Here is a 13,908-nt window from a genome sequence, read left to right as displayed (position 1 = left end):
TCAGATTCAGCGTATCAGAAAACAATATTACATAGGTTTCAAGCTCATATCTGCAAAAATCTGCAACTTTGTATTTTTTGCCAGAAGAAAAATATACGAATATAGAAGTTAGTTACGTAAGTTAATTTGTAAAGACATCCATTTAGCAAAAGAAAAGTAAAATTTTTATGCAAATAAAAGCTGCATTAACTAAAAAACGATCAGAAATTAAATAAAAAAACAAGTTTTTTAAACTGAAAGTAAGGAGCGACATTAAAACTTAAAACGAACAGAAATTATTCCGTATATGAAAGGGGCTGTCCCCTCCTCAACGCCTCGCTCTTTACGCTAAAGTTTGACTCTGTCTCACAACTTTATTTTTTAAAACAATAAAAAACTTTAGCGTAAAGAGCGAGGCGTTGAGGAGGGGACAGCCCCTTTCATATACGGAATAATTTCTGTTCGTTTTAAGTTTTAATGTCGCTCCTTACTTTCAGTTTAAAAAACTTGTTTTTTTTATTTTCATTATTAGAGATGTGGTCATGTTAGCTATGATAATAAAGAGAGTTTAATACATGTAAAGGGGGATTGTTAGCTCTGATAATAAAGAGAGTTTAATACATGTAAGGGGGGAGGGATCAAATAACATATGAAGTTATGAGGGTAGTAACAGTCTTTTTAAATCCTAAAGAGGATGCTTTAGAAATTTAGCTGAATTGTGGTTTTTCTCAATTTTGAATGTACCAGAGTACTGTTGTACTGCTTGCAGCGTTAGTATCTTTAGATTCCGTTGGGGAAATGTTATACCACATACGTAATAAAATGGATCTGTGAAGTCCAATTTCTAAAGGAGTAACAACATCTGCTATCTAGCAAATCCTTCACCACTAAATTAGTATAATGGCAAAGTCGGATAGATTGTTCTATGCATATTCCTCCAAGAAATTCCCCCCGGGAAATTCCCCTCGTCGAAAAATTTATCTCGGGCAGCCAAAGAGAAAGTATGACAAATAAAAAGAATGAGGAAAAGAAGAAATTTTGGAAAATTCTCAAATTAAATTTTGTTTTCCAAAATAAAGGCAGAATATATGGTGAAGAATATTCTATAGTATTTATTTTTACATTTTTATATTATTTCTTTTAATTCTCTTTTTGTGTGTTTTTAGGGGTTGAGTTATCATAGCAGGTTATGATATATACTATAGAAAATAATTTGAAAACATTAAATTAGTGGCAACTGTAGAAGGGCTGCCCTGTGATGGAAGTGGAGAGAGATAACAGGCTGGGACTAAGAAGTGCGAGTAATTATTTCCCGTGGATATGTTCTGGTACCGACATCTACAGTATATGATGCCACTTCACCCATTGCAATCGAGAACGCGTCCATCTGGCGTTTATCAGAAGTTTCTCCGTCCGAAGCACCCAAAAGGGGTGCATTTCTTTATTGTTTTTTAATTTAATTTAATTTAAATAACATAGAGTAAAACTAAAGTTTTCAGAAAGTGGTGAAAATCTGTTCACCAAAAGTATCGGGTGTCGTCTAGTAGGCGTACATAACGAAGTTTTCCCCTCTATAGTACCTTAAAGGGACATATTTTTGGAGTAAGGGTTATACTCCAAAGTCAGAACCAAGAAAATTTAAGATGGACGGAACCCTATATTCACCCTACATTTTGGAATACAGGTAAAATATTCCAAAGTCTTTTCTTTTCTTTTCTTTTTATTTGTCTTACTTTCCCTTTGGCAGCTCAATTTTGTATGGTGAAATTTTCTAGGGGATAAATGTCTGCTGGGAGGGGGAGTGGGGGAATTTTCCATGGAAGAATTTTTCATTAAAAATTTCTTGGGGAAACTTTGAACGGGGGGATGGTCTGGGGGAATTTTTCGTGGGGGAACTTTCCGGGAGGGAGATTTTCTGCAGAGAGAATTTTCCAGGGGTAGTTTGTCGCGGAGCAAATTTTTGCAGGGGAATTTTCCAGGAGAGAATTAGCTGGACGACAGGCACCAGAGCAGAGAAATAGAAAATATTATTATGTAATGAACCCTTTTCTTCGATAAAAGTGACGTTTCTACATTTAAGTTTTTTATTCCAGGAATTTGATTGTTGTTAGCGTTATCAAATATTAGCTGCAATTATAGAACATCGAGCTTAGGTATACTTATCACGCAGTGAACACAGTTGGAATTAACTCAGTTTTCGGATTCTATTCTAACAAATAAAACCGATTTTATATATTTTGACTCTTTAAATTTGCATTTTTTTTTCTATTGGGTCCAATGGAATTTTCAGAATATCTTTATGTGAAAGCATACTTTTAGAAAACACCGCTGAATCGCTAGGAGCTTTTAAACTTTGAGAAATTTTTTTTTCAACAAGTTTCTTTTTTGTCTTATTATAAATTATCTTTAAAAATATCTTTTATATTCTTTGGTTGCTCGTATTATTTGGTCCTCTAAGGATAGTTGAAAACCTCCAGCTTAAGAACACCCTCATTTACCCCAGCATTGTGGATGTCACGCTGGACTTGCAATAATATGTTTTTTGGGATGAGGGTTCGAGTCTTCTTATAGTAAATTCTTTAGCTTATGGTGGGAGTCATTTGTGTGACTCTCGAAGCTTAGTCGCTGTGAGTCTGGGGACTTAAACTTTTGCATGGTGACCGATGGTCTGAGTAGCAGTGGTACCTATCACCTGATTGTCTGCCCTCGACTTGGAGTGCAATCCGCGGTTGGGGGCAAATCATCCAACGCCTCCCTTTTTCCCCCAGATTCCTGCAGGTACCCATTTAAAGTTGGGTCGACTCTGGCTGAAGTTACAGAGTCATATCGCTGACTATTCTAAACCACTAACCTGCAACACCAGGACTCAAACCCCCTGAACTCATGGACAAATGATTTCAAGTCTTGCGCTCTAACCACTCGGCCAGGACGGCTCACAGATCTGGGGAGCTTATGATTTAACAAATTCCCGCAAATTCTCGCGAACATCTGAATTCTAAATGCCAGGTTAGATGGTAATGGTCTGTTTCTGGTGTAAAATCAAAAAGATCAAGAAAGTTCCGAGATAAATTAGAAATGATTTTATGCTTTTTCAGACGGATGCAGATATTAGTGCATATACCGTTGAGAAAACTCTAAGGATGGAACAAAGACATCAACTACTCCAAGAACTTCATTTATCGAAGAAGGAAAGCATGAATGTGGTAAGTTCGTATTTCTTAAGACAGTGTAAGACCTTAGTAGGAAAGGGTGTAGTAGGAAAGGCCGTAGCCGTATTTCGTAAGGCCGTAGTAGGAAAGAGACAATCGATCCATTTCTAGTAAGAAAAATGTCTTAATAAAGCCTATTTATGAAACAACAACAAATAAGCAGTTTACTATAAATAAAAACTATATTAAATAATTATATAAAACCGTTATATGATTTATTTTAACTAAAATGTTAAGTAATACCAGAAATGTAGTAAATGCCCTAAAAGGGACTTATTAACAAAGGGCGCTATTTTTTTAAATGGGGCTATTATGTTTAATGATACCAACATGATTTTGGTAGTATTAGAGAAGGCTGAATCACATATTTTAATCAAGTTGTGTTTTTTCTAAAAGGTGTTATTCCGCTTTCTCTCATTCGCGGAAAAAATGATCCTACTTACTGTAAGTCTTCGCATGCGATCAGACTTGAATTTAAAATTTCTTCATGGAGGAATTTATAAGATTTAAAAATTATAGATCTGCTTATCTATAATTTTTAAATTTAAAAAATATAGAGGAGCTTACATAAACCATTACATAAGTACATAAACCTGTAGTCTTGTAAGGAATAGATATGCAAGCTAAAAAGGCATATCAAACTTACCGCACGTAAGAAATTTGCATGACTTCAATGCACGTTAGCAATAGATTTGGCCAGAATCTAGAATAATCCCCCCCCATAGTCAAAATCCCGGTTTTGGCTCTGCCACTGGAATATACCAGGTTGTCTCAAGTTCAAGAGTAATCATATAAAAATGGCAATTAAAAATTTTTAAGGATAATTAAGGACAATTATGGTATTAGCTCAAGAGTGACCACATCAAAATGACATTTAAGGATATCTTGTAGAATATTGAATTAAGGATATGTCTTAGTTAAGAATATTTAAGGATAACTTAAAGATATATAAGGATAAAGTTAAGGACAATTTAGGATAAAAGCTCAAGAGTAACCATAAGAAAATAATGATTAAGAATAATTTGTTATTGCGGTTGCAGCAATTCTAAAATGGCTATGTATTGTCAAATGATTTCAAATTGATTTAATCAAATATCTATCAATTCAAACCAAATCAAATATATTAAAATTAAACTAAATGTGTATTGTGTTTAGGCTATATCTATTTTAAATCGTAATCTATAATTAAATATATATTTAATTTAATTTAATCTATTAAATTGGGTTAAAAATTAATTGTAATAGGATTAAAATCTGTTATATTTAATGATAATTAAAATGTAATCTATATGAAGATTATATAAAAACTATATTAAATTATTATCTTTTAAATCTATTAAATAAACCTATTAAATAAAGTATCATTTATTTCAAAAAGGAAACAATATTTTTCTTCAACGCAAAGATAGTTTTAAAAAAACAATTAGGCTTTGCCTAATAAATACTTATATTATATAGCTTGTTTGTGTATTTGTGTAATTTGTGTATATTATATATTATATAGCATATATTATATAGCTATATAAATATATAGCTTGTTAGTCGAGTAAAACGGGTATAAAACGAGTCTATCTTGCTTTCAATTACAGGCGTACCAATTCTCTTTTTGACTTTTCTTTTTCGAATATATTTTTTATGATACGAGACATATTGTCGTTTTCCTATTAATATTTTATTGTTAGTCTAGTTTGTTTACGGGTCAATGTTATTTTTGTCTTAATAGAGTAATGTATAGACTGTTATAGGGATTCTTTTCTTATGAGGTAGTAGGTAGATGATATTTAAGCCTTTACTTTAGTTTTCGCTTGAGATAAATTATTTCAGATTCATAAATTATTTCTTTCTTTCTTTCTTCCTTTTTCCCTTTTTGCTTACTTCAAATGATTATTTAGTGAACTATTATTTTTTTAAATAATGGATAGGATGGTGCAAATTGTCCTTGATTATTTCAAAATAGAGACAGTATCCAATTTTCAAATATTGATAAAATAATTATTACTATTAAAATATAAATATCGATATTGAAATATTAATATCGTTCTAACTTTTAAATATTAAAAAATAAGTTCTATAAACTTTACCAAAAATTCCTTAGATACATTACTTTTCCATTTATAATCAAAATGAAAAGAAAACTTATCTATTTAAGAATTTATTTATCTTTTTACTGCCTTAATTAAAATTTTAGTCGTTATTTTACATTTTGTTTTCACTTTAACAATAAACTTTTTAAACTTCTGTAGGAAGAAGTATTATGTTATATAAGAAAGTAATGGAATTTTATCTTTCTTCAAATTTGTTTTATTATTATATTTTGGGCAACGTCGTGAGTCAGCTTTATACAACCTTTTTGTGAAATCTACTTTCTTCTGTGGAGATTGCATTACATTCAGCATGGAATGAAGCATTTTGTGCTGTTCATAATAGACAAGGTCGAAGAAAATCTCTAGAATTTGTCCAAAATGAAAAAAAAGTTAATTTTTTTCTCCAGTTTTACCATTACAAATAGCCTACCCTTCATCTTCCAAATTTTATAAGTTTTCTTATGGCACCAGGCCACATTAGACCAAAACTTTCAAGATGGTTACTTTTCATGAATACTACCACTACGTTTACTAACAACTCACTGCAGCACCAGGCCACCTGAAACCAAAACTTTCAAGCTACTTACTTTTCATCAATACTCCCATTACTTTTACTAACAACTCACTGCAGCACCAGGCTATATAGACCAGAACTTTCAATTTAGTTACTTTTCATAATAATTTCCCAATACTTTTACTAACAACTCACTGCAGCACCAGGTCACCTTAAACCAAAACTTTCAAGTTGGTTACTTTTCATCAATACTCCCACTACTTTTACTAACAACTCACTGCAGCACCAGGCCACCTGAAACCAAAACTTTCAAGCTAGTTACTTTTCATCAATACTCCCATTACTTTTACTAACAACTCACTGCAGCACCAGGCTATATAGACCAGAACTTTCAATTTAGTTACTTTTCATAATAATTTCCCAATACTTTTACTAACAACTCACTGCAGCACCAGGTCACCTTAAACCAAAACTTTCAAGTTGGTTACTTTTCATGAATACTCCCACCTCTTTTACTAACAACTCACTGCAGCACCAGGACACCTTAGACCTAAACTTTCAACTTTGTTACTTTTCACTAATACTCTCACTACTTTTACTAACAACTCACTGCAGCACCAGCCGACCTTAGACCAAAACTTTCAAGTTGGTTAGTTTTCATAAATACTCCCGCTACTTTTACTAACAACTCACTGAAGCACCAGGCCACCTTAGACCAAAACTTTCAAGTTGGTTACTTTTCATGAATACTCCCACTACTTTTACTAACAACTCACCTCAGCACCAGTCCGCCTTGGAACAAAACATTCAAGTTGGTTACTTTTCATCAATACTCCCACTACTTTTACTAATAACTCACTGCAGCACCAGGCCACCTTAGACCAAAACTTTAAGCTGGTTACTTTTCATCAATACTCCCACTACTTTTACTAACGACTCATTGAAGCAACAGGCCATCCTAGACCAAAACTTTCAAGTTGGTTACTTTTTATCAATACTCCCACAACCTTCACTAACAACTCACTGCAGCCCCAGGCCACCTTAGACCAAAACTTTGAAATTGATTACTTTTCATTAACATTATCACTACTTTTACGGACAACTCACTGCAGCACCAGGCCAACTTAGACCAAAACTTTCAAGTTGGTTACTTTTCCTGAATACTCCCACTACTTTTACTAGCAACTCCCTGCAGCTCCAGGCCGCCTTAGACACAAAAATTCAAGTTGGTTACTTGTCATGAATTCTCTCACTACTTTTACTAACAACTCACTGCAGCAAAAGGCTACCTTAGACCAAAACTTTCAAATTGGTTACTTTTTATGAATACTCCCACTACTTTCAGTAACAACTCACTGCAGCACCAGGCCACCTTAGACCAAAACTTTCAAGCTGGTTACTTTTCATCAATACTCCCACTACTTTTACTAACAACTCCCTGCAGCAACAGGCCACCTTAGACCAAAATTTTCAAGATGGTTACTTTTCATCAATACTCCCACTACTTTTACTAACAACTCCCTGCAGCCCCAGGCCACCTTAGACCAAAACTTTCAAGTTGGTTACTTTTCGTCAATACTCCCACTACTTTTACTAACAACTCACTACAGCACCAGGCCATCTGAACCAAAACTTTCAAGTTGGTCACTTGTCATCAATACTCCCATTACTTTTACTAACAACTCACTACAGCACCAGGCCCTATACACCAGAACTTTCAATTTGGTTACTTTTCATCAATACTCCCACTACTTTTACTAACAACTCACTGCATCACCAGGCCACCTTAAACCAGAACTTTCAAGTTGGTTACTTTTCATGAATACTCCCACTACTTTTACTAACAACTCACTGCAGCACCAGCCGACCTTAGACCAAAACTTTCATGTTGGTTACTTTTCATAAATACTCCCGCTACTTTTACTAGCAAATCACTGAAGCACCAGGCCACCTTATACCAAAACTTTCAAGTTGGTTACTTGTCATGAATTCTCTTACTACTTTTACTAACAACTCACTGCAGCACCAGGCTACTACCTTAGACCAAAACTTTCAAATTGGTTACTTTTTATGAAAACTCCCACTACTTTTACTAACAACTAACTGCAGCACCAGGCCACCTTACACAAAAACTTTCAAGCTGGTTACTTTTCATCAATACTCCCACTACTTTTACTAACAACTCCCTGCAGCATCAGGCCACCTTAGACCAAAATTTTCAAGCTGGTTACTTTTCATCAATACTCCCACTACTTTTACTAACAACTCCCTGCAGCCCCAGGCCACCTTAGACCAAAACTTTCAAGTTGGTTACTTTTCGTCAATACTTCCACTACTTTTACTAGCAACTCACTACAGCACCAGGCCATCTGAACCAAAACTTTCAAGTTGGTTACTTGTCATCGATACTCCCATTACTTTTACTAACAACTCACTGCAGCACCAGGCCCTATAGATCAGAACTTTCAATTTGGTTACTTTTCATGAAAACTCCCACTACTTTTACTAACAACTCACTGCATCACCAGGTCACCTTAAACCAGAACTTTCAAGTTGGTTACTTTTCATGAATACTCCCACTACTTTTACTAACAACTCACTGCAGCACCAGCCAACCTTAGACCAAAACTTTCAAGTTGCTTACTTTTCATAAATACTCCCGCTACTTTTACTAGCAACTCACTGAAGCACCAGACCACCTTAGACCAAAAGTTTCAAGTTGTTCACTTTTCATGAGTACTCCCACTACTTTTACTAACAACTCACTGTAGCACCAGGCCACCTTCGAACAAAACATTCAAGTTTGTTACTTTTCATCAATACTCTCACTACTTTAACTAATAGCTCAGTGAAGCACTAGACCACCTTAGACCAAAACTTTCAAGTTGGTTACTTTTCATCAATACTACCACAACTTTTACTAACAACTCACTGCAGCCCCAGGCCACCTTAAACCAAAACATTCAACTAGGTCACTTTTTGTCAACACTATCACTACTTTTACTGGCAACTGACTGCAGCACCAGGCCAACTTAGACCGAAACTATCAAGTTTGTTACTTTTCCTGAATACTCCCACTACTTTTACTAGCAATTCCCTGTAGCTCCAGGCCAACTTAGACCAAAACTTTCAAGTTGGTTACTTTTCATGAATTCTCTCACTACTTTCAATAACAACTCACTGCAGGACCAGACTACCTTAGATCAAAACTTTCCAATTGGTTACTTTTCATGAATACTCCCACTACTTTTATTAACAACTCACAGCAGCATCAGGCCACCTTAGAGTAAAACTTTCAAGTTGGTTACCTTTCATCAATACTCCCACTACTTTTACTAACAACTCACTGAAGCACCAGGCCACCTTAGACAAAACTTTCAAGTTGGTTACTTCTCATGAATACTCCTACTACTTTTACTAACAACTCACTGCAGCACCAGGCCACCTTAGACCAAAACTTTCAAGTTGGTTACTTTTCATGAATACTCCATCTACTTTTACTAACAAATCAATGCAGTACCAAGCCACCTTAGCCAAAAACTTTCAAGCTGGTTACTTTCCATGAATACTCCCACCACTATTACTAACAACTCACTGCAGCACCAAGTCACCTTAGACCAAAACTTTCAAGTTGCTTACTTTTCTCAAATACACCCACTACCTCTATTAACAACTCACTTCAGCACCAGGCCCCCTTAGACCAAAACTTTCACGTTGGTTACTTTTCATAAATACTCCCACTACTTTTACCAACAAGTCACTGCAGCACCAGGCCACCTTAAACCAAAATTTTCAAGTTGACTACTGTTCATGAATACTCCAGCCACTTTTACTAACAACTCACTGCAGCACCAGGCCACTGTAGACAAAAACTTTCAAGTTGGTTACTTTTCATGGATACTACAACTACTTTTAGTAACAACTCACTGCAGCACCAGGCCACCTTAGACCAAAACTTTCAAGTTTGTTACTTTTCATCATTACTCCCACTACTTTTACTAACAACTCATTGCAGGACCAGGTCACCTTAGACGAAAACTTTCAAGTTGGTTACTTTTCATGATTACTCCCACTACTTATACTAACAACTCATGGCAGCACCAGGCTACCTTAGATTAAAACTTTCAAGCTGGTTACTTTTAATGAATACTCCCACTACTTTTACTAACAACTCACTGCGGCACCAGGCCACCTTAGACCAAAACTTTCAAGTTGGTGACTTTTCATCAATACTCCCACTACTTTTACTAACAACTAACTTCAGCACCAGGCCACCTTAGACCAAAAGTCGAAAGTTGGTTTATTTTTCATGAATACTCCCACTACTTTTATTAAAAACTCACTGCAGCACCAGGCCACTTTCGACCAAAACAGCTGCTGACGCTCATCTTCCATGCTAATTTATTCATAGCTTCTCTTGACAACCCCACGAAATTCTAATTTTCTTTAAATTCTCTCTTACGAACTCTTCACACTCCATTCAGGAAGACTTTCCTTTCATTTGGCACTAGATGAATGACAAAAGGACAATATTTGGTAATCTATCTTCCTTCATCCACAAAACGTGTCCTAGCCATCTGAACTTTTTTGTCATTATATCTCCAGACAGAAAGATAGAGCTGCACTATTCGTACAGCTCGCTGTTTGATGTATGGTCAGTCAGGCGGGTACCCGAAATTATCTTTATGCAATTTCTTTTACAAAACATGTAGAAAATCCTCCTCCGTCTTTGAAGTCATCCATGTCTTGCCAATACCCTGCGTTTTACTTACTTGCGTTTGACATGTTTCATTTCACCAATACCATGTCATAATTAATAATCCAATGATTATGCTGTTAGAGAAAAATGATTAGTACAGTAATATGAAGGAAAGAAATAAGTTTTTCTGGTCGATACACGTGTAATCCACATGTGGCAAAAGAAAAAAAAGTATTAAGGGAAAGGCGAAAATTAAACTTCTAATTTAAAATCAGAAGATAGACAGTGTATCCCACTCTCCTCTGATCCCACTTGCGAGAACCCACTCTCCTCCACTACTTTACTTAATTTTGTAGTCCCTGTTTGAAAGTAACTAGGATTTTTTCTTCGACCAATGAATCTTGTTTCAGTTCATTTATTTTGTTCTTCCCTAATTTTTAATTTCATTCTGATTTTGTGTTTCAGATGCTAATGGATAGGCGATGCTCGGTAAGGATAATGTTTCTACAAAGATTAACATTTAACCCTTTTTTATGTATCCTTGTATTACTTTACAGCTATACGTAGAATAGCCTATTTGTTGGCCCTCAACGAGGGGATATGCTCAAAGAAGCCTCTTCATAAGGGCCTATTCTAGGGTATGTTCTAGAAATGAATTACCATTAACGATTATTTATATTTCTTGTTACCTATTTCCTAAAATAGTGATTAACTTCAAATTCTTCAAATTATATGCTCATTGGTAGTCATAGCGGCTAATAATTTAGTTCATTTAAATTTTACAATGATGTGGATAGATCAAATTTTTGTTATATTATGTTTTACAACAAAAATACTTAGCACAATTAAAAATAATGCTTAATGGTATTTGGATTTCGGAAAACACCTTTCTTAAGACCCTATTTTTGCTATAGAAAACTATTACACCAGCTGATGATTGTAAAGCTTTTTGCTAAAAAAAACTGTTGTTGGTGAATCAGCAGTATTCAAATTCGATTTCAGAACCAACTGGGAGATTTTAATTGTTGCTAAAGTTTTAACAAAAGTTTGATTGTTATTTCATGATTCTGTGAATAAAATAACTCTAATAGTCAAAATTTTTGAATTGTGCAAGTAGTCTCAGATGAGATGATGACTAAACAAGAAAGAAAAAAAAACAACAGATATTAAATCTTTACATCTTAGTGCTGAATTTACATGTTCAATTGACGCAAAATATGAACTGAAATTGATTTTTTCTTCTTCTTGTTCTTCTTTTTGTAACTTTTTCAAATGGCTCTGAAATAGATTTTCTTCCAGTAACAAAAAAAGGTGTAAAATTTTTAGCTTAGTTTATATCCCCTCGTGGTGGACTGTATTCTGTGCTCTTTTTCACAATTTGTGTACTAACCTCTATCTTTTTTGTGTGCTTAGACTACCGCATTTTCTTCTGGATATGATCTTAAGGTATTGGTTCTTTTGCACTCTATCAGCATGTTATTCAATTTTCCTTTTTAACTGACAATTCTTATTCTTATGACCTAGAAAAGAATTGAAACGATTCTTACATGTGTAAAAGCTTTTTTATGTTGATTGATTTATAAGCTTACTAGACTTATATACTTAACTTAACATTTATAACTTAACAAACTTAACATTAAGATTTATAAACTCAACAACTTCAGGTAAAGGTGTAGAAAATGATTTTTTGGTTAACTCAAAAAGCTGAATAAGTATGTAAATATAAATTTCAGTAATGGATCTACAGTGCAAATTAAAGGGCAAAGAGGTTGTTTACAAGTACCCACTTCTACCCTTTCCTCTCACTAGGATACTGACTTATGATCATCCTTGTACAAGGGGAAAGAGGTATTGCTAGGGATGTTGGGGTAATAGGCTATTCTAGGTGAACAGTACTCCCAGAAATAAATCTAAAGCCTAAATTCAATTAAATAAAAAAAAACAAGTTTTTTTTAACAGAAAGTAAGGAACGACGTTAAAACATAAAACGAACAGAAATTATTCCGTATATGAAAGGGGCTGTCCCCTCCTCAACGCCTCGCTCTTTACGCTAAAGTTTTTTATTGTTTAAAAACAATAGAGTTGTGAGAAAGTCAAACTTTAGCATAAAGAGCGAGGCGTTGAGGAGGGGACAGCCCCTTTCATATACGGAATAATTTCTGTTCGTTTTAAGCTTTAACGTCGTTTCATACTTTCAGTTAAAAAAAAACTTGTTTTTCTTGTTTAATTTTTGAACGTTTTTGAATAAATCCAGGTTTAGATGTTCGCTCACCGTACATGAATAATTAAAACAAAATTTGTATATTAATTTTACTTTTATTTGGTTAAATGGCTTTCTCGAAACTTGTTTAATTTTATTTACCAACGTTTTTATTAGGAATAAATATGTGTAACTCACGAATTAACTTACGTAACGATCTTCTATATTCATATATTTTTAATACGTATTTTAGGGGGTTCTCCCCCCAGTCAATATCGCTCTTTAAGCTAAAGTTCGAATTTCGTTCCAATTCTTTAAAAATGACCCCTTAATCACAAAAGCCGTTATTTAGAATAAATAGCTCTTATGAAAGTACTAAAAAATCTTTGGCTTAAAGAGCGAGGTATTGACTAAAGGGTGAACCCAATCATGCACGTAATATTTTCTGTTCGTTTTAAGTTTTCATGTTACTCCTTATTTTCAGTTAAAAAACTTGTTTTTTTTTATATTTAATTTCTGATCTTTTTTTTAAATAATGATGGGAAATATTGCATCCCTTTCATAGCGCTGTCCCTTCTCCCCTTAACAGTGTCTTCATGGACAGACCCTCCCACATAAACCTTGACCACCCTACCCCGCATATAGCAGAATAAATTCCCTTTGAAAATGTCTGTATACTTCCAAATAACAAAAAATATATTATATCCTGGGGTAAAGTCCATAACTCTCAGCCCTCCCCCCGGGGAATTTGGTAGATTAAATCATCCTAAAGGACATATCTCCTATATTTTTAAAACTGTTGAACAAAATGGATATGTCAAAATTCTTATAAGGCCACGGTGGGAAAAAATGAGCGTGGGACGGGGCCTAGCTGCCCTCTATTTTTTGCTCACTTAAAATTGGCACTAGAGCTTTTAATTTCCGTTCCAATGAGTCCTCCCACAATATTCTAGGACCACTGGGTCGATACGATCACCCCTGGGGGAAAAAAACAAAAAACAAAAAAACAAATAAACACGCATCCGTGATCTTTCTTCTGGCAAAAAGTGCAAAATTCCACATTTTTGTAGATAAGAGCTTGAAACCTCTACAGTAGGGTTCTCTAATACGCTGAATATGATGGTGTGATTGTCATTAAGATTCTATAGCTTTTAGAGGGTCTTTCCCCCTTTTTTCGAAAATCAGCCAAATTTTCTCAGGCGCGTAACTTTTGATGGGTAAGA

At 34.6% G+C, this 13,908-nt stretch overlaps 1 protein-coding gene across 1 annotated transcript in view; it reads left to right on the top strand.

Moving 5' to 3' along the window:
- The window catches only part of LOC148947573 (solute carrier family 12 member 4-like), a 396,387-nt gene that overhangs the window by 322,866 nt on the left and 59,613 nt on the right, over nt 1-13,908 (top strand). The window contains 2 exon segments of the mRNA XM_089095942.1: nt 3,075-3,182; nt 11,899-11,931. Of these exon segments, the coding sequence (XP_088952068.1) occupies nt 3,075-3,182; nt 11,899-11,931 (141 nt within the window).

This window comes from Artemia sp. Qi Xiang Cuo, chromosome 10, assembly GCF_049724085.1.
Source record: "Artemia sp. Qi Xiang Cuo chromosome 10, ASM4972408v1, whole genome shotgun sequence".
Lineage (NCBI taxonomy): Eukaryota > Metazoa > Arthropoda > Branchiopoda > Anostraca > Artemiidae > Artemia > Artemia sp. Qi Xiang Cuo.
Note: the sequence above shows the minus strand (reverse complement) of the source record. Positions and strands in the feature narration are given on the sequence as shown.